The following is a 23748-nucleotide window of genomic DNA, read 5'->3' as shown; positions in this document are numbered from 1 at the left end:
TTTAGTCTTTTTCTCCCTTTTCCCCAAACAGTGATGCACTGTTCCATTTTTTTTTGCTCTCCACCTCTGGATACGTCTAAATAATGATGCCCTGAGAAGAGCTATATTTATAGAATTTTTTTTGTAGTTTCAAAGGGCATAAACATTCACTGTCCTTAAATAAACTGAACCTCAATAATCTCACCCTATACAACATTGTATTTCACAGGTATATTCTCTAAACCTTTTCTAGTCAGAATGATTAATTCAGGGCATAGTGCTACCCTTCTGTGTTGCTTCAGTCCTCAGGAAAAGGAACACAAGGTCTTTCCCAGGAAAATCCCTTGAGTGACATCACTTACTTCAAAAGTAACATAGTTTCCCCCCAGTTGAGAGGTCACATGCAGCTCTGGACCTGCAAAGATGTCTCACTGCTGCTCTTATAAATCACTGGTGCTCATGTGGGAGGATTTCTGACATGAGAGAAAACCCAGTGTTCCAGTGAGGCTTTTTCTCAAATAATGAAAGAACTGCTGGACATCAAAGTGCTGGAAAAGGAAAGGCCCCAGACCTTCTGGGGAAAGAAATGTCTTTATGGGCCAAGGTTTATCTCACCCTGACCCCCAGGCCTTGAATATTCTATGCTTCCTTCTCCTTGCTCTTTCTCTGGTCTACCACCTTCCTCCCTCCCTCCCTGTCCCATGTGTCTGCTCCTCCCACTCAGGCACATGTGCTTGTCAGGCTGTCCTGTCTTGTTCTAACACTTGCCCTCACACTTCCAAGGTCAGCTGGTGACTCTTGTTAAATCATCTTTTATTATTTCTTCCCTTTGGCAGACGGTGAAGGAGGAGTCACTCACTCTGCCCGCTGTGAACCCATTGGTGACCCCGCAGAAGTCTGCAAACACGCTGGACAACAACCTGCACAGAGATCTCTTTGGCGCCATCTCTGGCATCGGTAATGCTCGGGACTCTTCTCGGCTTGGCTCTAGATGATTCCAAAAGTGTGTTTAACCCAGTCGTTTGTTAGCTTTCAGATCAGAACTCTGAAGTCTCAGTGTCTGCTTTGAATATTATCTTCCTGGTTTTGATAGCTAACGACTGAAATCCCTCAATTCTACACTGAAATAGGGATCCCAGAGGCTCATGAATTCTGAATATAGTACACTCAATCACACATTTGTACTGTGGCTTTTCATTAATGCTTAACATATTTTAAATCTGTAAATTGGAGTGTTTATGCTTTTAGAAAAGGAATATCTTTGCAGGTGTATGCAAGGGCGGTGGTAGGATTTATCTGTAGTGTTGGCAATTTAGATGAAATGTGACAGAGTAATTCCTGAAAGGGAGAGTGGTTTATGACTAGAGTGCAGTTCTGAAAGTGGTTTTCTAAACTCTTCTTTCCTGGAATATTTTTCTATCTGAAATAATGTAAGAGTAAACAGATGGCATAAATCAAGATCCAAATGGAGTAGTTTCTCTGAAAGAATATGCCTGAGAAATGTGCTTGTTAATATTCTGAACTATTGAGCCCCTGTACCAACTCCTTCATAAAGAAAATGATACAAAAAATATATGTCTTCACAGAATTGTCACAGACACATTCCTATTCTGTCTTTTTGTCCCTTTCTCTTGTACCACTCAGAATAAATGAAACATCTTGCTTGACAAGTGCTTAGACCACCCAATAAAGGGACTAACTCTCAGGGCAGAATAAAGGGCAGTCCTTTTAGCTGAGTAATTTGCAGGACTGTTGTTCATGTCCTTACTCTTTGTGTTGTTCTTGTTGTTAACATGCTGTTTCATGTAAGTGATGAAACTAGGCAGAATATAAAACTGGAAATCTCATATTAATGCCCGAATCTTTCCTACAATACCAATCCTTAACCCTATTTATGTTCATGTATATTTTTCATAGTTATACTTACCTCATTTGGTATCATAGAGATTAAATGAGTTAATCCATACACAGTGCTCACAGCAGAGCCTGGCACACAGTGTTTCCATTAGTCATTCTCCTGGGACTTTGCTCTGTCTTCTTGGCCTTGCTCTGCCCACATACCCAGCCGTGGCTCGGTGGGTGGAGAATGGCTCTCTTCAGAGGGTCTTGTCTGTAATGGCTCACAGAAGTGACTGTAAGTCAGACAGGTGTGGCTTTGGGTCCAGACTCTACCATTTACTAATTACCATGAGCAGGATTCCTTGCCTCTTTACCCAGTGTCCACATCTCCAAAACAGAGTCACTCAAAGAGTAAAGAGCTAATATGATGTGTGCAGTGCTTGGCATGGTAAATACACAGTGTTAACATTTGACTGCCATTATAATAAGCACAATTCTTTGGCATTATTCATGCTTTGTGATATATTCTCAGTTCCCAATTAAATGAGTCCCAGAGCCTAGGAATATGTTGACATCTTGAATTCCCTGACCAGTACTCTGTAGGATTCAAGACTGTGGAAATGATCAGACTAGAATAAGGTAATATTTTGATTCTGACTTTATTCTCCAATTCCCCATTCACCTTGTTAGGGTTTGGAATGCATTGAGAATGTAAAGATGGACCAGTGGGTATCTTCAGCATGACTTGAATGGCATAAATGGCCTTCAGGACTCTGTGTTCATGGTGAGGTGACCAAAAGTACATGAGATTTAGTGTCTTTTTACTCTTTCTTGCATTTCAAGACCTGAATCCACTTTTCACAGGAATTCACACAACAGACTTATTTATACCCAGGCTTTATCTGTATTTTCTCTCATCTTTAAAGACTTAAACCCATGTTCCCTTTTGGGAATGCCTTTCAGAGAAGCCTCACCTGTAAACTGGGTTTACTAGTTCTTTTCTGGTAGCTTTAGCAGCTCTTTTTTTATTCATCAAGGAGTTTCAGGTTAACTTCAAGAGCAGACTTTCTTCTTTTAGATGAAATTCTGTTTCCATGCATATTAAAAATGTGCCCTCAGCAGTTTTTTTAAAAATATCTTTAGAATATGGTGTATTAAATTTTTAAAACTGATTTATTGCTGAATATAGATACTCTGAGATTAGATTCATTTTAAAAGGTATTCTTTCTCAGTATATTGCATTGGGATGTCTGTATAAAGGGGAAGGTGAACTATGTTTCTTTTTATTTTACATGTTGTTTAAGATATTTTAAACTTATGTACTGGGCCAGGATATTAAATATAAACACACATACAATATGAAGGAACATAATTCTAAGCATGTTTATTTTGATTTATTGCATGTTTATCTGTTTGCCTTAGTTTGGGATGGTAGTTCTGCAATAGAACCTAAAACTCTGAGAATGTAGGATCTAATTTTACTGAGGATGTCTTTTTCCTGAGCTCTGTGTTCTACATTATATATAAAGTCTAAGTATATTAGGAGAACTATAATTATAATTTGGTCATAGTGTGTGTTTCTTTTCTCTCTGAGTGTAAACAAAGGCTTGTAGTTTTTCTGTAGGGTTTTTACCTGCTCCTTGTGACAATCACATAGTGTCTGTTCTGGGGAATGCAGCCTGTGACCAATGATTTACATGTGCCATCCTTCACTTACATTTTCAAATTCCTCTGGCTCTTTCTTTGGCTTTAATACACTGAAATGGTTTCAGGGATGGTGGTATATGAACCTGAGTGTTAGATAGAGGGAGGGATTGATTTAGAAGTGTCTTAGTCCATGGCAGCTTATGTGTGTGCTGAAACCTGAAAACAGCCAGCCTCCTGTGAGGTGCCAGGTAAAGGCATCTTTAACTTGGGTGTAGGAGGCTGTGTTTACAGCTTACTAGAGCACAGTGCCAAAAGTCTCCTCATGCAATCTGCACGACCAGCCAGGCCTTTCATGTGGAGGTGTGCATTTTGGTTCAGCACAGAATGTACAAGTCTGAGAGTCATCTTTAATTATGTGATTTACATACATCTTATCTGAGCAGGAAGTTAATCTTTTACATTGAAAAATTCCACAGTACTGTGGTGGGTGCTGCTTTCTGCCTTCCAATGCTAATTTTTCACAGATGTTACAAATTTATGTTCAAGTTAGATTTTGTTTCTGCTTGTAACTGTTTATTACCGAGTTTCCCAAAAATCCTCAGTTCATATCACTCTTTATTGTCACAGTAATTTTTTCATGGAATCCCCAGGCCAAAAGAAACACCTAACAGTTCTGTTTCTTAAGTACTTAGGACCAAATAACTTAAGTATTTATATTCGAACAACTTAGTAGGCATTTGAAAAAAAAACATACATAAATTTAAAGAAAACCATTTGTATTTAATTTTTAATAACCACAACTCTTACTGATGGGGTGTGTGCCTGTTGAGCACTGCCCAGCTTCTTCAGTTTGGAGTCAGATTGCTCACAGCCCTCCTCATTTTGTTCCACATTGATTTTCACCTAGTACTTGCTTTTTGTCATAGCAACCGCCAGACACCCAGCTTCACAAAGATATGACATCATCCAAAGGAATGTAGCGTGATCTAATGTTAACACTACAATTTCCAACAGATATCAAGTATCACTGTGTTTTCCTTGAAAATGTAAAATATGCCCTGGCCAGTTTGGGTCAGTGGTTAGAGCGTTGGCCCACGGTCCAGAGAGTCCTGGGTTCAGTTCCCGCTAAGGGCATGTACCTCGGTTGCAGTTTGTCCCCGGCCCCAGTTGGGCTCGTGTGGGTGGTGACCAAGTCTGTGTGTCTCTCTCACATCGATGTTTCTACCCCCCGCCTTCGCTCTATCTGAAGATAAGAGCAGAAAAAAATGTCCTCGTGTGAGGATAAAAAAAAAGAAAAAGAAAATGTAAAATATCTCATGGCACCTCTCTGAGTTTTCTAGGGCACCTCAACATACAGTTTAAATACTGAGGGTTTGTTACATGGTTTAATTCCTTTTTTTTTTTTTTTTACCCTCACCTGAGGACATTTTTCCATTTTTTGTTCAGATAGAGTGGGAGGGAGAGAGAGAGAAACATCGATGTGAGAGAGACACATCAAGTGGCTGCCATCCACACGACCCCAACCAGGGCCGGGGACAAACTGCAACTGAGGTACGTGGCCTTAGCGGGAACCGAACCCGGGACTCTCTGGACCGCAGGCCGACGCTCCAACCGCTGAACCAAACTGGCCTGGGTGGTTTAATTTCTTTATTTGATAGTTATAGGTGGTTTATTTTTTTAATTTGTTTTTAAGTCTTCATTCTATCCCATTCTGAAACTGTGTGTGCTTCTTTAGGCTTAGCACTCCAAGGTGGTTTCTTGTAAGTGAATTGGTATCTACGTCTGAATGTTTTTAATTAAAGTTTTGGGTTTTTTGTTTTTTTTATCTACTCTATAGGTGATTGAATGCAACTCTTGAACCAGATTCCTAACAGAAAAAAATAAGTCATAAAAGCAATTTTTCTTTAAGTTCAGTTCTTATCTTTATTTTGTTGTCTCACCAAATCTTTGGTCTTGGCTTAATTTTCGTTTAGCTTCTCCATATACAACTTCAACTCCAAACGTCAACAGTGTGAGAAATGCTGATTCTAGAGGATCCCTCATAAGCACTGACTCAGGGAACAGCTTTCCAGAAAGGAATAGTGAGAAAAGCAATTCCCTGGATAAGGTAATTTCTTTTCATATAATGTGTTTCTTATAACAAGTAGCTTTAGCTCAAAGTAAACATGCTTTGTGTTCATTGTGTGACCTTTAAAAAACACGCAACACCACTCACTTAACCTGGGGTAGATAATCGGAGGACTAACTGAGGATGGGACCCATTCCCTGAAACCCCCTGATTCTTGTTTCCAGAATTTCAGATCAGGGGAGTGTTTACAATTCGAGCAAACAGCTCTGGAAGGTTGGATAGCTAGGGAAATCAAAATGCCACTCATTTAGAATCCCGGTGGTCTATGTTCCAGAGAACACTATCACACAGCTATCCATACAGGTGGGCATCGGGTCCAAAGCCAGCTCTAGAAAAGAGTAATTGGTCATACAGGTGATTCAGGGGCAATGCTTTATTTGAAATCACTTTGTATTCACACTGCACCCCCAACCCCAGCGCAACAGACCTTCCTCAGAGTTAACCTTTTGTCTTGAAATAGTAACTAAGTCCCAGACTATTTGGAATTTTGTGGGAATGGATAAAACATGGATTTAAACCTGGAACCATGACAGGTTGGTCTCACCTTGGCCACTGTTGTCCTAATTTATTTCAAGGTATAGGCAAGCACACATATGAATAAACAAGTGAACCATTTAGGGATGTATTCCTAGCTCTCAGAAACATGGAACACGTCCTTCCTCTGCACCAGGTTTGTCGTCTTAGCACGAGTTTCCCTGGCCGGCATTGACATGATTATCCTTAACTGCAGTTCTGTAGAGGCACGAGCATCACAGTGTGGGTGTGTGTCATGACCTGGTGACCTTTTTCCTTGATCTCGACATGCCTTCGTGCGTAGAGGGAGAAGCTGCTCAGGAGGCACTCCGCTTGTGTCATGCGAAGTGCTGGCGAGGAGGAGGAGAGTTACCAGCCAGCCAGGAAACACCGGGTCACTGTGGATTTTTCCCTTCTAACAATTCCATCTTTGCCCGAGGACACATTGCATGCTGCACCTTCCCTCCCGCCGCAGGAAGCTCTGAGTTCCAGCGGCTCTGACGAAGTGGGTGGGCCAGGTGACACTTCTACACTGCGGTTTTGCCACTAATTGTTCCTCTGTTTCTTCTTCAAATACAGATACCCATGGATGTTATTAATTACATCTGTCTATTATGTATTTTTTTTCAATTGCCCACCAATATTTTGAATGAAAGATAGTTTTTCACTGACCTTTCTGCTTTGGTATTTAGCAAAAAAATATCCTGACTTCAATTGGAGATATAACTTTGAGGATTTTAAAATCTTCTGTGTTTTTATCTCGAGAAGAGATTCTTGTTCTACATATATGTATATTTTACGTGAATCCTTTGAACATGCGAACCTGCTATCTAGTGGCAAAACTGCCCTCACCCTGCACCCTGAGCTTTTTGACGTTTGTGGTACTGAGCTAAGCTGATGATGGAATGACCTCATCAGTTTAGGGTCTTTCGCAATGCTGTGCTGAGGTGTCCTTCTTGTCCCTATCGGGCCCCTGTCCACTGTTTTCCCCCAAGAGTGCCTCACAGTGTAACTGAATGATAGTGACTTGGCTCCAGGCTTTTGTGGCTGGTACTACGCAGCACCATAGACTTTATTGCTGTGTCAGCCACTGACGTTTTCCTGAGGATGTGGTTGGTTCTGCAGTGTCCTCTGAATCATCGTTTCTGTGTTTGGTCCTAGCACATACTTTTCTGCATGAGGTTTTATTTGGCATTTCAGAACTAAGCTGCTAACTAAACTGGATGGTTATCCAGTTTGAAAGGTTTGTGCCTCTGGCTTGTCCCTTGGGATTGTGCACAGAGACAAGCCAGAGCATCTGGAGCAGCACTTGTGAATATTCGGGGAAGGCATACCTGTCGTTTGTTGACAAATTATGTACACCTTCCAATTTGAATGGACTGGACTCAATTCTAAGAGTCTTTCTCTTCCAAGGGAGAAAAGTGAAACTAGTTTTGATGTACCTGTTGTTGAAGGAGAAAAATCCACCTGTATTTCCTTTTTTAGCACCAGCAAAGTGGCACTTTGGGAAATTCTGTGGTTCGCTGTGACAAACTTGACCAGTCTGAGATTAAGAGCCTGCTGATGTGTTTCCTCTACATCTTAAAAAGCATGTCTGATGGTAGGTGAAATGAAGAGCTCTGCTCTACTTTGTTTGTTTCGGTATCTGGTTTATTTTTTTAAATTGTAATTGGTTGAAAGGATATAATGACTTTCTTCCTTATTTGAAATACATGTTAATTTTCTAAATGGGGTAGAAATAAAAATCTAAATTTGGAAACGTGTTTTAATTATTTTATTCTACAAAATGAGTTCTAAAATGTGAAGGAGCCTATTTTAAGATTTTTTTTTTTTTTTTTATCCTCACCCGAGGATATTTTTCCATTTTTTGTACAGATAGAGTGGGAGGGAGAGAGAGGAAGGAGAGAGAGAGAGAAACATCAACGTGAAGGGACACATCGAGTGGCTGCAACCCGCACGACCAACCAGGGCCGGGGACAAACTGCAACCAAAGTACGTGCCCTTAGCGGGAACCGAACCTGGGTCTCTCCGGACCGCAGGCCGACGCTCTAACCGCTGAGCCAAACTGGCCAGGGCAAGGAGCCTATTTTATACATTTATATTAAACTCAGACCTACCATCTTAACTAAAGGAGGCAGATACAGATAATAAAGTAGCTTTTGATTTTAAGTTTGTTCATTTGTCTAAACAAACTTACTGGTAACTTGTATAATTTTATTAGTCTATCTCTTAAACTAGAAAATACAGTGTTGGGGAACTTCAACATCTCTTCCATTTAGAGTGTGTGACATTCCTGGGTATAACTGGAAGCAAAGCGTGTTATTTTTGTTTTCTAATAGAATAGTGGTACCATAGTAGACTAAGTTTCTGATGAAGGATTTGACAACCATATTTTTTAATAGAAATGACCACAACCATTAATGCTTTATTGGTACCACATAAAGCTTCCAAACATCTACAACAGGACAGTTTCAACTCTGGTTTTGTGATATAACCAGTCACATGAAATTGTGCCGTGGTACAATGTCACATTTCTTATTTTGGTCTAAAATCTTGGCTTATTTTCCCTGCAACAAATTAGAAAGTGTACTGTGAGCTTCATTGAGGTCATTGAGTAAAGATGAACTCTTTTGAAAGCAAAATGCGAGTTTCTTAAGAACCTGAAGACTTTCATACTGCCTGTGCCTGGTGGCAGTAGGTGTGGGCATTGAACCCCTGGTGGAAGGTGTTTCTGCATGCAAGTAGTGTTTCTTTTATACTGAGCTTCTGTTTTAGCAGCAAAACAGATCTCTTAACTAAGGTGTTAGGAACAGCATACGTGTCCTTAAAGTGCCTCAGGACTGTTTATGTTCCTCTGTTAATCTGTTACTTTAAAATAACTATTTAGAAAAAGAACAAACAAGATTTTCTTTGATAACCAAATGCAAAAGCACTGGGCAATTATTCTGATATTTGGGTTATAAAGTTGAAATTTCTTCCATTAAGTCAAAAGTTCCAAACTTTACATTACATTATGGTAGTGACTTTTAGCCAGCTATGATCCTGATTTTCCTTTGTTGAATGTTTTTTGATATTTTAAGTTTCAAATAATAAATATGATCTATAACTACAACAGAACTGCTTTTTAAAGACAAATACCAGAAATTTTGCATCCAAGTGAAAGTTATCCTTTTAAACCGACCCTTTGGAAGGCCACACACATACTTTAAGATTGCAGCGACGTCTTCAAAGAATTTTATTTTATTTTTAATTTTTATTTTTTAATCCTCACCTGAGGATATTTTTCCATTTATCTTCAGATAGAGTAGGAAGAAGGGAGGGAGGGAGAGGGAGAGAGGGAGGGAGGGAGGGAGAGAGAGAGAGAGAAATATTGATATGAAAGAGACACATTGATTAGTTGCCTCCCGCACAACCCTGACCAGGGTTGGGGACAAACTGTAACTGAGGTACATGCCCTTGATTGGAATTGAACCCAAGACTCATTAGTCTGCAGGCTGACACTCTAACCACTGAGCAAAACCAGCCAGGGCTATTTTTTCATTTTTTATCCTCACCCAAGGATATGTTTCTATTGATTTTAGAGAGAGAGGAAGAGAGAGAGCGAGAGCGAGAGAAACATTAACCAGTTGCCTCCTGTTAAGAGTCCTGACCCGGAATCGAACACCTAACCTAGGTATGTGCCCTGACTGAGAATTGAACCTGCAACCTTTTGGTGATGATGTTCCAACCAACTGAGCTACCCAGCCAGAGCTCAGAAGAGTTTTATAATATTTTTAAAAATTACCTGAAGTTATTAATTCCTTTCCTGTATAATTAGAGTTTTTTGTGTGTCATGTTTAAGAAATCTTCACCTATCCCCAGGATTCATGAAGATATTCTCCTATATTTTCTTTAAAAGTTATATTATCTAAATTTTCACATTTAAATCTTAATATCTACCATAGAATAGATTTCTGTGTATGGAAGGGGGTCAGGGAGAAATTGCCTTCAGTGTACCAGACAGGCAACCGGAATCATCTGTGTAACTCTGTAGCTACTCTTTCCTTTATCCCACGTTTAATGAGCACCTTCTACACGCTGGGTCCTCACTCTGTGCTTTCTTGTGCCTTCTCCTTCATAGAGGTTAGCTCTGGCTTGCCCCTCTTCTTAGTCAGTAGTCTGGCTGCTGGCTGGCTGGATCCATCTGGTGTGTGCTGGAGTGGCCACACCTACCTACAAGTTGACCCAGAGAGGCCCAGCAGCATTCACTTGGCTTTCTGGATTCTCACCACACCAGGGTGACCAGGCTTAAGTAACCAGAGTCTGTCCCTCTGGAACCTAAACTCAGAACTCCTGAAAAATGGAAGCTCCCTGACTCACCCTTGTTACTGGCCTAATAGGCCAAATGTGGCTTCTAAAATCAAGTGTACTTGATATATTTTTTTAATTGATTTTTTTTAGAGAGAGAGAGACAGAAACATCAATGAGAGAACATAGATTGGCTGCCTCCTATATGCTGTACACTCTTTAGGGATCAAGCCCACAGCCTGGGCATTTGCCCTGACTGGGATAGAACTGGTAACCTCTTGGTGCATGGGACAATGCTCAGTCCACTGAACCACACCACTGGGCAAGTGTACTTGATTTAAATCCCCATTCCACCATGATTATTTAGGCTGGTGATTTGGAGAATTACTTAACTTCTCTAAGCTTTCATTAGCTTCTCTGTAAATTGGAATGCTCTGCCTCTGATTATGGTGAGAATTCGATGGCATGCTCGCTATATGAGACCACCTAGCATAGTGCCCACACATAGCAGATCTTCGACATGTATCCTCTGGCTTCCCCTGCATGTCACCATTCTCGACAGTGCAGAGTCCAAGTCCATGGCTGTGCATCTTCACAAGCTCTCGGCATCTCTGCAGCCACCTTCTCACTCAACCTCAGGCCCCCACAGTCAATGGCTTTTTACAAAGAGAATCTCTTCACCTATTCCTCAACCTCAATGTAAAATACTCTTAAGAATGCAAAATTTTTAACTATCAAATAATAACAGTCTTGGTGCAGTGTGCTAATGGTTGAGGGTCATACACACAACGTACTTCCTGTAAATAAATTTGTAGGATTTGCTTAAGTACCAATATGCCAGGTCCTCTTGTTGAAGAGCAAGGGTGTATCATCATGCGAGCAAACAGGCACTCCCATACACTGCTTGTTTGGGGAACAGGCACTCCCATACATTGATTGTTTGGAGGGCTATTGGCTATTTGTCAGTATCTATGAAAATTATAAATGCACATACCATTTGATACAGCTATTTCTCTTGTAAGAATGTAGTTGGACAGGTGTGCAAAAACCCATGTAAAAGGATGTTCGTCAAAGCACAATTCATAATAGCATAAGATTAGGGGGAACATAAGTAAATGTCTAACAGTAAGGGACTGGCTAACAATTATAGAGCTTCCATGGAGTAGAATATTATGCAGCTTGAAAAAGATTGAGATAGATTTAAACTCAAAGGATGAAACAATGCATGTAGTATGTACGCTTTCATTTTAGTGTGTGTGTGAGAGAGAGAGACAGAGACCGAGGGGGGGGGGGGAGGAAGTACTTTATGGACATACAAGAATTTTTAGCAAATTCCTTACTGGTGAGGGATTCTGTAGTATTCAAAGAGAGAGCTTGACTTTAAATTTTATGCCCACTTATATTCTTTGAATATTCTAGTCCACTTTAGAGCACATTAAGTTAAATATGTATTATGTAGCACTAGATATATGAAGAAATTAAAGTTCAGGTGTTCAAATGTAGTTTCTTTAAACTGAATAAGCCCATTATGTATATTATCCAGTGTAGATTGATCACTGTGGATCATCCTTTGATTGGCTATAAAAGGGGGCAGGGTTTGGAGGCCTATACTGAGATCTTGTCCCGTCTCATAATGTAAAGAAGGTGCATCCTGATACTGACCCGATAAATGTTTACTTTCTAGATGCTTTGTTTACATATTGGAACAAGGCTTCAACATCTGAACTTATGGATTTTTTTACAATATCTGAGTGAGTAGTTTTGTTTTGCTAATTCCCTCTTGATTTTTCCTGGCCAGGCAAGAGGTGTGAAGATACTGTGTAGTTGAACCAGGAATGCAGTATATTCACATCCATACCTACTCTTAAGCTCCTATTCCTGGACCTGACCCAGCACCTGCTCTCGGGAGCTTATGATTCAGTGGTCAGTGACCAATCTTAAATTATTAGATATGTGGTTGTTATGAGAGGTAGTTACTTATTTGTACAATCCATTTTAATAAAATGACAGGAAACGTATTAGCTGAATTGGGTGGATGCTGCATTTCTAAGTTGAATCCAACTTAACTCAAGTAGAGGCAGAAACTGAGATAGAAAAATTACTATAATTTAAAAATATATGATAAGTAAAATCTCGCATATTATTTTATCTCTTCAGTTTATGTTTCTGATTTCCTTTAAGGTCATTACATGAATCTACAATCCATTATCCAAAACTGCTGGGCCCAGATGATTTTCCAAATTCAGAAATTTTTTTTTTTTTTTTTTTGAAAATTTTACATATAGAGTAAACTCCGTAAGATACCAGCAGGGTCTCAGGCAACACCCCCAAAACACATTAATGTTTCTTCAGTAAACAATTATTTCTGTAGTATGATTGTTCACAATCATTGAGTAAATCATAACTATAAACAGCTTTCTATCTGTTAGTGGGGCCATGATTTGCTGTTTGTGCAAATGTATTTGCACAAACTCAGCTGGAAACTGTGGTGCTGTGAGCTTTATACATCTTGGTTCATAGTCTCAAGACTGTTCTCTCTGCTGAGTTAAAGGTGCGAGTTGCCACATGGTGAGACAACATTCAGCATCAGAAGAACTCACTGGACATTATTTTAACTGCCTTTTATTAAATATATGCTTTAAAATAAAATAAATGTTGTCAGTATATTAAATAAACAAAAAAATACATATTTGATGTCTGTAAAGGACCAGTCCATTACTTAAGCCAAAGGAGAATGCTCCTCTGTAGGTTTGAATGAGGACAAGTAAGCAACTCAGAACAATGCAGCATTGCATACAGTATCCTTTGCGTTTCTGAGGCAAAGTGCCTGGAGTCAATGTCTAACCCTGAGTTGGATGGACAATCCAATGGGTTCTAGGCCTTTCTTCTGTGTGGCTTTCACTGCCCACCACAATACTGACAGCAGCATGATATAGGGCCTCCTTTGCTGGTTAGTAATTTTCTCTTGGTTTAGAGGGGCCTTCCAGAGAATTTCTGAAAACCAGAAGTAAGGGGCTACTAAGAATTTATTGAATATATTGTTGATGGGTTTAAATAAAACAATGCATTGAAAATAATTTTACTTTCATGTTTCCCTAATAATCTTTCATCCTGTCTGCAGAGTCTGCTTGCACCAGTTCCAGTACATGGGAAAGCGATATATAGCCAGGTACTGTGGGAGTTTTAGTTTAAAGTGTTGTGTCATTTTCTGTATTACTTGGATCTGAATGTATGGGAATTGTCATCTGTGGTGATTGGCAGTTGGAATTCTTATAAACAGCTATGAAGACAGTTGGCAAGTCTTTGGATTGCTGTCATAAAATCTGTTAGCATCTTTCGCCTACATTCCTTCTGTCTTATTTTGTCTCATGCATATCTCTGTGGCCTGTTGCTACACTTCTACCCTTGCTTCCAAATTCCCTCTCGTGCCCTGTTCCTTCTTCTTCTCTTTCCTTTCTCCCAGCTCCTCTTGTGTGTCTTCTGGCTCTTGTGTCCTTCCCTGATCACTTCTTTCCCTATTTTACTTTCCAAACTCATTTTTTACCATTCTGCCTCCCAACTACAAAGATAGCAATTTCTCATCTAAACACTTTCCTTATTCCTTAATGAACGAATGTTTTCAGTTAATCTCAAATTTGTTTGGACCTGCCCAAAACCTCTAAAATTGAGCCTTTTCTTCTCCACTTCTAAGTAAGCTACCCGTGCCCTATGTTTTTATCCGGCCAGAACTCTTTGTGGAGTATCCTAAATCCACACTGTCCTGTCCTACAACTCTTGGTTCTGCATTGAGTTTGAGGAGAGCTAGAAACTCTTTGCTGACAAGCACTCACAGCTCCTTCTATGGAGGTATTTCCCCGGAGCACATTTTATTGTTACCAAGTTCTTACCTCTGCCCGGTAGCCATTAAGTGTGTCTGTATTTGTTTGTTTATTTCATGTTGTGTATTCTGTGATAATGTATTTATGGCGTCCTGGTCTAAATATTGTATCTTTCTAATGCTATTGTTTTTAATGATAACTAAACGTTTGTTTTAAGAAAAACTTTAAAATTTAGTTGTAATTGAGATTTTTTTCTCTTACCTATAATTTTGTTTTATAGCAATGAAATAGGAAAGAAACTTTTAAATAGATTTTCTGTTTGAGTATGAAGATTGTGCTTTTTATGTTAATATTGTTCTTTTCTTGGGATATTTGAGAAATTTTCAGAATTATATTTTATGTTAAGTATATGTTTTCTTTTAAAAAGAACAAATTTAGATAAAATATTATTTTATGCTTTCTTCCTGTTAATATTTTCTGTTTCTAATTGAAATGTGGTGGCACTTACACTCCTCTAACCTTAATTACTTTATTTTTTATCATAACAGTAATTTTTACATTTGATATTTTGAGTACCAAATGCAAGTATGAACAAGGTATCCTTATACAATATATTCCCTTTGACTTTGTCCCATAAAATGGGCAAACAGTGTATTTGTAACAGAAAGGCACTGAACTGGGCAAGCTTCACACCCTTCTTGCAGAAACTGTCACCTGCGTCACAAGATGGCATTTGGAAAATGTGCAAAATAGAATAAAATGCCTCAGAACTATATATGTGGTGAATGTGGGAAGCTGAAATTTTCTGCCCCAACAAAATATTTTAAAATTGGGTTTTATGAAACTGTTAACTCATTTTTCAATGGTTATACATTTAATTTTTTTTTTTTTAGAGACAATCCTCCAACTTCATAAGCACCTTGTATATATTTGCATATAAAAGTATGGCATCCTTTGACCATCTTAAAAATAGATGAGCAGAGGAAAGTGGGAGGTGAGGGCGGTGGTACTTTGTAATGTGCACTGTGGAAAGACATGCCATGCTTTACAGAAAATTGCCGTGGTCTCTGCTGCATGTGAAAAAGACTGAATGATAATTTAAACGCCGTCAGTGTTTGCCATTTATGGTGGTTTCGTTTTATGAATACTGCGCCTTCTCATTGTGTCACTTTGAAATCACCCAGCAGCATGTTGCCCGATGATATTCCATGCATGCCCTGTTCTACTCCACACAATAACACAGTGAGGGAGACGATTGGCTAATGGATGGGGGACAGGTGTCATTCCAGCACTGGTCTCATTTTTCATCTGCTCTGGTGATGGTACACAAAAGGAAGTTAGCTGTTTGATTGCTAACCCAGATCACTTTTCTGTTTTCTTTACTTGACTGCTGACAAGTTTAACAAAGTGTGTGGCTCTTCTCCTTCTTGTCTGGGTAAGAATGAAGGTGTTAAAACCGCTTCACATAATCTTCCCATTGCATGTTTGTTTTCTGTTTCTTCCAATGCATTATTTTAATTAAAATTTTTTTTTTTGCTTTTTAATAACATATATAGTTCAAAAGATTTGTGGTGTTTTGGAACTTGTCAGAACACTGATGTTAGCACCACATTGAACTGCTGCTCAATTTTCTTTTTAAGTAGCATCTCTAAAGTACTTTCTAAAACTGAAAAGTTCTCTGCTTTGGCTTGGTTTTTGCTTCTATGTCATCAGTGCTTTGCTGTGAAGTCTGTGAGAGCAGCTGCCTGTATGTCTTCAGTTCACAGACAGGCTCGCTGGGCTTGGTCTGTGCCTGGCCAGTCTCCTTGCTGCCGTGTCCTCGCCTCACTAACGCTCCCCGTCTCTCTGCAGTGTAACAAGTCTAACTTTTGCTTCTATCCCATTTCACTCATGTTGCAGGAACCAGGAAGGGTTGGGACCCATAGTTCATGATCGAAAATCTCAGACATTGCCTGTTTCCCATAACAGAACAGGAATGATGCATGCCAGATTGCAGCAGCTGGGCAGCCTGGATAACTCTCTCACTTTTAACCACAGTAAGTCCCATGACATACCATCGTAACAGACAGCCATCTCATGTGACACCTCAGGGGAGAGCCCCAGGCCACACCACACCACATCACCAACCTGACTTTTCTTCCAGCTCAAAGCAAGTAGGATGAAGAGCTCAAGGCGCAGTTCCCTTCCTTGGAGGAGAATGCCATAATGTGGACCGTGGTCAACTACAACACCAGACCTAAAAGTGCTAGAACCTTTGCCCCAATCTCTCTGCTTGTGTTTTTAAAACAAACTTTGGCAGGTTTGATAGCCAAACATTCTCTGATCTTTTAAATTTAATATTTGGATTCAGTGCCTGTCACCAGTTTATCACTGATTTTTTTTTTCCGCTCACAACTTCTGAAAACATCTGGGACAGACTTCCTTCGCCTCAATTCCATGCATGTAATTGATCAGCGTCCACATTCTGACATTTCGGCTTAGAATGTATGTTAAACTGCTGTGAAACCATAAAGCCAGTGGTGAATCAATTTGTGAGGGTGTGGAAAAGCCAATAACAAAGTGACTTTTTCTGTGTTTTCAGTGTGAGAAAGATATCAAGTGTGCTTGGAATTTCTGTAGACAATGGTAAGATTTAATCAGGTTGAAGTCTGCTTTCCGAGGCTGCTTCACTTGCAAATTGAGACCTTTTGTTCATCTTGCCTTCCTAACTTTGGTGCTTTCTAACTTCACATATTTTTAATTGACTTTTTTCAGTCACCAGAGGGGATGTGGCATCATGTGCTGTTCCTAAAATTTAAGTGTTTCATCTTCTTAAGGGTTTCTCAAAGCAGAAAACCTAAAAGATAACCATGCAGCACTTTGAAAACTAATGTGATAATTTATGATAAATACCATTTCTGTTAGTGGTGTGTTCTCTGAATTGTTTCATCTTTTCTCCAAGCATGACATAGCTAGTTATTGTTCTATCTAGACAATTAGTTGTGCTCATTTTAAGTAATGTCTTTAATACATGGTTATTAATATCTCCTCATCATTTCTAATCATAAGAACTTCATTCACTGTGATTTCCATAACCTCTTTCTTTTTAAAAAAAAAGTATTTTTTCTTTATTGATCTTAGAGAGGAAGGGGGAGAGAGAGAGAGAGAGAGAGAGAGAGATTGATGAGAGAGAACATCAGTCAGCCTCCCCCTCCCCGGCCCCCACTGGGGATTTGGCCTAAAACCTGGGCATGTGCCCTGACCAGGAATTGAACCATTGACCTCTTAGTGCATGGCTCACTTCTCTACCAGTGAGCCCCACCGGCCAGGCTCCATAACTTCTTTCTTAATGTAGGGCAAAAGTAAAGGCAGTATACCCATCACACTAAATCAGTAATACAGCTGACCCTTGAACAACATGAGGGCTAAGAGCACCAACCACCCCCACAGTCCAAAATCCATGTGTAACTTTTGACTTCTAAAAATCTTAACTCTTTTTTTCTTTTAATCCTCACTAAGGACATTTTTCCATTTTTTTTTTTTTTTAATTCAGAGCGGGAGGGAGAGAGAGGAAAAGAGAGAGAGAGAAACATCAACATTAAAGGGACATATCGAGTGGCTGCCACCTGCACAACCCAACCAGGGCCAGGGACAAACTGCCACAGAGGTACATGCCCTTAGCGCGAACTGCACCCGAGTCTCTCTGGACCGCAGGCCGACGCTCTAACCGCTGAGCAAAACTGGCCAGGGCTAAAAAACTTAACTCTTAATAGCCTATGGTTGACAAGGAGCCTTATCAGTAGCACAAACAGTTGATGAACACATATTTTGTGTGTTATATGTATTATATACTATAGTCTTGCAATAAGTTATCTAGAGAAAAGAAATATTATTAAGAAAATCATAAGAAAAATACATTAACAGTATTTACTGAGAAAAAAAAACCTCTCTAGCCCTGGCCAGTTTGGCTCAGCGGTTGGAGCGTCGGCCTGCGGTCCTGAGAGACCGGGTTCGGTTCCCGCTAAGGGCACGTACCTCGGTTGCAGTTTGTCCCCGGGCCCTGGTTGGTCGTGCGGGTGGCAGCCACTCGATGTGTCCCTTCACATCGATGTTTCTCTCTCTCTCTCTCTTCCTCTCTCTCCCTCCCGCCCTATCTGAACAAAAAATGGAAAAATGTCCTCAGGTGAGGATAAAAAAAAAAAAAAAAACCTCTCTATAAGTGGACCCATGCATTGCAAACCCATGTTGTTCAAGGGTCAGCTGTTGTTCTAAGTAGGAAAGCTGAGGAATCAAAATACAGCAGCTTCCCATTCTTCTACCCCAGCAACATTAACTGTAATGGGTGTAGTCTCTCTAAAGTTCTAGGCTTAATTTAAATCAATATTATGTCTGCCACATACTGACTTGGTAGCTTGCAACTGCTAGTTCTGAGTTCTATACTTAGCTGTAGACAGTACATTAGCGACACAGCTACCGCTACCGTACTTGATTTTTCAGCATCCTGTCAGGGCTTTTTCTAGCTCTGCAGACAAGGGGTTGAAACAAACAAAGCAAGGAGTTTTGTTATTTTTAGTTTTCATTTCCTAATTAACAAACAGAAATTAGGAGTCCCAGTAGACTGCAGGGCCTGCTGCACTGCCTTCGCCCAGGTCATTTAATAACACAGGAACTACCTCACTGTCAGTTGACATAAATGCTTAAACTTTAAAGCATGTTAAAAAAAAATCATGAGCAGACCAGTGCCCCACCTTCAAAGATAATCGTTTAGGAAACACAGAAAACAAACAAAAATAAAATAAATTATCAACAAACAAATAAATAGCCTTAATCCACTGAGATATGCAGCAGCTCCTCCCACTGCAAATGGATTTTGCGGTGGTGGCTTGAATTGGAGGAAAGAGACAGCTGGCTGTGTTCTGCTGCCAAAAACCATATTGTTAACATGGTTGGTTTTCATTCTGTCCTGCTACCCACAGAGAACCCATCCTTTCTGCCTTTCTCCTTTTTCATCCTGGAGTTTTTTCCTTGGTTAGTTTTCAGTGACACTATCCTCAAAGTTTCTCCTTCTGCCTTCCCAGTAACCAGTGCATAGCTGATTCTTTTTGCTTTCTCCTGTGTTCTTACAATTCCTACTAATTCCAGATTGGTTCTGGGTGTCTCATAGTCCCTGCATCGTCCCCTAGTACTCAGTCTTCATTGACAGCTCTAATTCTGATTATATATATTTAGGTGGCTTTAGCCCTTCCTTTGTTAGCTTTTTGAGCTTCAAATCATCAAGTTGGCCAAAAACCACAGAGAAGAGAGTGTATACTGTATGTATACATGTATATGTGTGTGATCATGTATATGTATATTTATATGTATATGTACACACATGATTGTTTACATCTGTACCTAGGCATTTTATGGGAAATGTATAGCCAAATATGTTTCTCTTTAAAAAAATCCTCTTTAACAATAAATACATTACCTTCTGTTGGGCCAATCAATATGATATAGATCCAATATGTGAGATATTTTCTGGGGTGCTAGAATCTAAAATGAATTTATTTTAGAGAAGAATCAAAATTGGAAGAGTCCCCTCTACACCTGCATTTTTTATTTCCTCTTCTGTCCCAGTAGGAAAGGCTTTTTCAGACCTCAGCTTGACCAGCAGGGAGCAGCAGAGGACTGTACAAACTTAATCCAAAGTGAGGGTGGGGAAGCCATATGTTCCCCATGACCCATTAATAAAACATGAGAAAAGACATCAATCATATGCACTACACATATCACTCTAGCAAGGACTTAGCTTTACTTTCAGATTTTAATAGGAAGTAATGAAAATAACAGTCCCCCTTGGCCAGTAGTTTTAACTATTTCAAAAACACTCAAAGGATAGAGGCTTGTTGTTTGGGTCATTGCCCAGGTATATGAAAAGTAAATGTTCACAACATTGAGACATTGACCTATTTACTGTAAAATGCACTCATTATGTATCAGTAGAAGAGATTTGTACCAGGTGACAAGTTGAGAGTGATAGCTGCACATAGAATATTTTATATTAACCGGGTTATGAAGGGGAAACTATGTGAAATGTGTTTGCAAATTACCGATACATTTGCAAAAATATATAAAATAATACTTTGTATTTATTTTGATGTTATGTATTATTCTAGGAATATACTAAACTAATTTGTATGGTAATTCATATTTCCCACGGGTGTGGGAAAAACTAGCCAAGAAGTAGAAATGCTTGAAGAAAACCTGTATTTCCTGTAATTCAATGTAAGAGGTTAAAATCACTGGATTAAGTTGCAGAGAATTAGATTTCAGGTCAACATTGGAAAGCTTTTCTATGAAATGCCCATTAGCTAGTGTGGGCACTTGCAGCTGGAGGTGTGAAAACAGAGACTGGGTGAGGACCCAGTGGGGATATTGTCTGGGTCACTTACGTATCATATGAGGAGTTGGAAGAGAGGGCTTGTAAGACCCCATCTAACTCTGAAACTCTTTGATATCTATGAATTCAGAGTAAGAAAATGAATATAGATGATAATTAAATTAATTTATTATGTGTAATGTTGAATTAATATGAAAAATGAAGAGAATGAATATCTGATCTGAAGAAAAATTAATATTTTTCCAAAGTTTAAACATGGACAATATATATTTTAAAATAGGTGAAATGGGCTGAATGCTTTAAATATCTGTACTCAAGAGAGTTAATAAAATGCTATGAAGCCACATTGCCTTGATTTTGAGACATGTTTCTTTAATTTAGAAATACAATTTTGCACATTTGCTAGCATTTTCAAAATTAAGTAAATTCTTTGGGGACTCTTCGGTATATAGACCATCTTATCTATAATAATCACCTGGATACACTTAGCCAAAAAGTTATCTAGAAAGAGAAAGGACACCGTTATGTTCATTTCAAAATTAAATTTTAAAAATAATGACTATTACAAAATAATTGTAACTTACCAATGCATTTTGGGGAATACATCAATTAGGCAAAGTGCCATTTATCTTTAATGTGATTGTTACTTTTCTGTAGAATTTATGTCTAAATGTAAACACTAATATGCCATTTGAATATTGTCTTCACCTAAAAAGAAAAGAGAAATAGAAAGACCAAGTCCATGTAGAGAAAGAGAGAAATAATTAAAATAATCACCAAAGCAAGTTCCTTGTTGCAGTTTAACCCAGACTCTAAAACTTTATTTGAACTAAATGGCAACCCTCAGTAAAGGGTCCTTCTGATCTGTGTGACCGTTTTGGTTGGTCTAATAAAAGGTGTATTTTTTGTTCCTTCTTGCCGCAGTTTGTGATCAGTAGTCATCATTCTGTTTTCCTCTTTCATTGTCTCTGTATCTTACCAAACAAACCTCACTGAATGAGGAAATGCCTTCGCTTGCAAAGGCAGTACAATGAATATTAGTTTCAAAAACATCCATCTTTCTTTTCTCTGGGAGATTTATTACCCAAAAAGCAGAATTAAAAAGAAACAGAACTAGCATGCTGCCAGATGTGTTACATAGCATCACTAAGGTCGCATGGACTGTGTCACAGTGCAAAAATAACAGTCTACAAACACAGGACTTAAGCCACTTTTTAAAAGCCAAGTCAAATCAGATGAAAGAATGCAGTAATATTCTTATCATATTTTGAAAAGCAACTTGGTAGCTTTAAAAAGTATTTTTTTTTTTTGGTAGTCTTTTAAAAATCATCCTGTAACTGATATTTATTTATTAAAATCAGAATAACATCATGCTAGTTACTTTATTTTATCCTAATAATAGGTAGTATGATACAGTGACCTAAATATGGAATTTGGAGTGTAGTTTCTGGGTTGTTGTTTTTTTCCCCCACTTCTGGCCTCAAGAACATTCTGTAGGTTTTCTGTACTTCATTTTCCTGATCTATGTATAAAATGTCCTCCTCTCTGGAGTATTAAGGAAATTACCTACATAATAAGTGTTGATTAGTTTTTGCTCCTTGGAGAAAGACATTACATGATGTTTTATTATATTGCCATCTTTCTTTGTAATCTAGATCAAAACTGTAACATCTTTACATTTCTCTATATGTTTCTGCTAATGCATATCATTTCATAATTTAATATCTCAAATTGTATGTCAGTCTACATTTTTATTGGTACTAAATTGATTTTACAGCCACATGAAGATATCAGTTTGTACTTAAATTATGATTCTTCAAGTTCTTTCCTTTTCTTAAACATTTCTTTCAGACATACTGGCTTTTGTGCTTTTCATTAAAGCAAGTAGAATACTATTAGCAGTACAGTCAACTCTTGATTATCATTCATGATTCTAGCTGATAATACAGCTCTGTATATTATTGACTTAATGCTTACATAGCATTCACTACGTGCTATGTGCCAGGCACTGTTTTAAGAGCTTCACAAATATTAACAAATTTAATATTCACGACAGCCTCTGAGATAGATACTGTTATTATCCCCATTCTACAGATGAGGAAACTGAGGAATAAAGGGGTCAAATGACTTGCCCAAGGTCACACAGCTAGTAGGTGGCCAAGCTGGATTCAGTGACCAACAGCCTGACCCTTGGCTCATCTTCTTATCCCCCGTGCTGTGCTGCTGCCTCTATCTATGTGGGAAACTTGGGAAACCTCAACCTCCCTCACCACTCTTGCCATCCTTCAGCTCAGCCACATGGCTAGATTGATTGAGTCCAGCTGTTTACTAACTGTGTGACTTAAGACAAGTTGTTTAGCCTTTCTGGTCCTCCATGTCCTTATCTGCAAAGAGGGTTTAATAATGTACATATTTCATAGGGCTGTGGAGGGATTAAATGAAGTAATACTTGTAAAGTTCATAGAACTGTGGCTGGCACATAGCAAGCACACAATAAATGTTTGCTGCTATTCCCTTCTGGAGTTGAAAACAAGGTATAATTGAATGAAAACGTTATTAACCACCACCACCAGCACCACCACCACAAAAAGAGTAAGCAAGCCTTCTGTAAATAATCAACAGTTGACTGTGACTCTGCCATCCCACCAGCCTCCCTGTCTGCAGCCACTGGCAGTAACCATGTGTTGTAATCTATGCAGGCTACGGCCACTCGGACGCAGATGTTCTTCACCAGTCGTTACTCGAAGCCAACATTGCTACTGAGGTGTGCCTTACGACTCTGGACACTCTCTCTCTGTTTACACTGGCATTTAAGGTTAGTATTGAGCAGCTGCTCATGGTTAGAGCTTTACCCTTTACATTCATTCTGCTTATTCAGCTGAACTGCAAGAGCTGCTTATGTTGTCTTTTTACTTCACCAACTGTTTTTGTCCCTGTCAGAAACCATTAATCCTTAAAGTCCCTTAATGAAATTGCTGCATGGGTAATGGCTTGAATTCCCTGAAATATAATAAAGCTTAACGGGTCAGGGTATGCCACAGGCGTACAAGCAGTGGAAACAGTCTCTGGAGGTGGCACTTATCTGGAAAACAGCTTTACTGTGCCCTCAAGGACGATGCATGTGAAAACATAATCAGGCATTTCTGCCTCTACCCTCTCTGAACATGTCGAAATGT

At 39.1% G+C, this 23748-nt stretch overlaps 1 protein-coding gene across 12 annotated transcripts in view; it reads left to right on the top strand.

Annotated features, from left to right (window-relative positions):
* DOCK9 (dedicator of cytokinesis 9) overlaps positions 1-23748 on the top strand; it is a 293010-nt gene that overhangs the window by 230113 nt on the left and 39149 nt on the right. For 7 of the 12 annotated variants that reach the window (XM_036250427.1, XM_036250426.1, XM_036250432.1 and 4 more), the window contains 7 exons: positions 816-936; positions 5439-5572; positions 7592-7706; positions 12078-12144; positions 13515-13562; positions 16111-16247; positions 23272-23387. In XM_036250427.1, coding sequence (XP_036106320.1) covers positions 816-936; positions 5439-5572; positions 7592-7706; positions 12078-12144; positions 13515-13562; positions 16111-16247; positions 23272-23387 — 738 coding nt within the window. Of the gene's footprint in view, positions 1-815; positions 937-5438; positions 5573-7591; positions 7707-12077; positions 12145-13514; positions 13563-16110; positions 16248-16792; positions 16837-23271; positions 23388-23748 lie in introns of all 12 variants that reach the window. The other 5 variants (XM_036250430.1, XM_036250429.1, XM_036250428.1 and 2 more) reach the window with 2 other exon arrangements.

This window comes from Molossus molossus, unplaced genomic scaffold (assembly GCF_014108415.1).
Source record: "Molossus molossus isolate mMolMol1 unplaced genomic scaffold, mMolMol1.p scaffold_m16_p_9, whole genome shotgun sequence".
NCBI classification, from domain to species: Eukaryota; Metazoa; Chordata; class Mammalia; order Chiroptera; family Molossidae; genus Molossus; species Molossus molossus.
The sequence above is the reverse complement of the archived record's forward strand: the minus strand, read 5'-3'. Positions and strand labels throughout refer to the sequence as shown.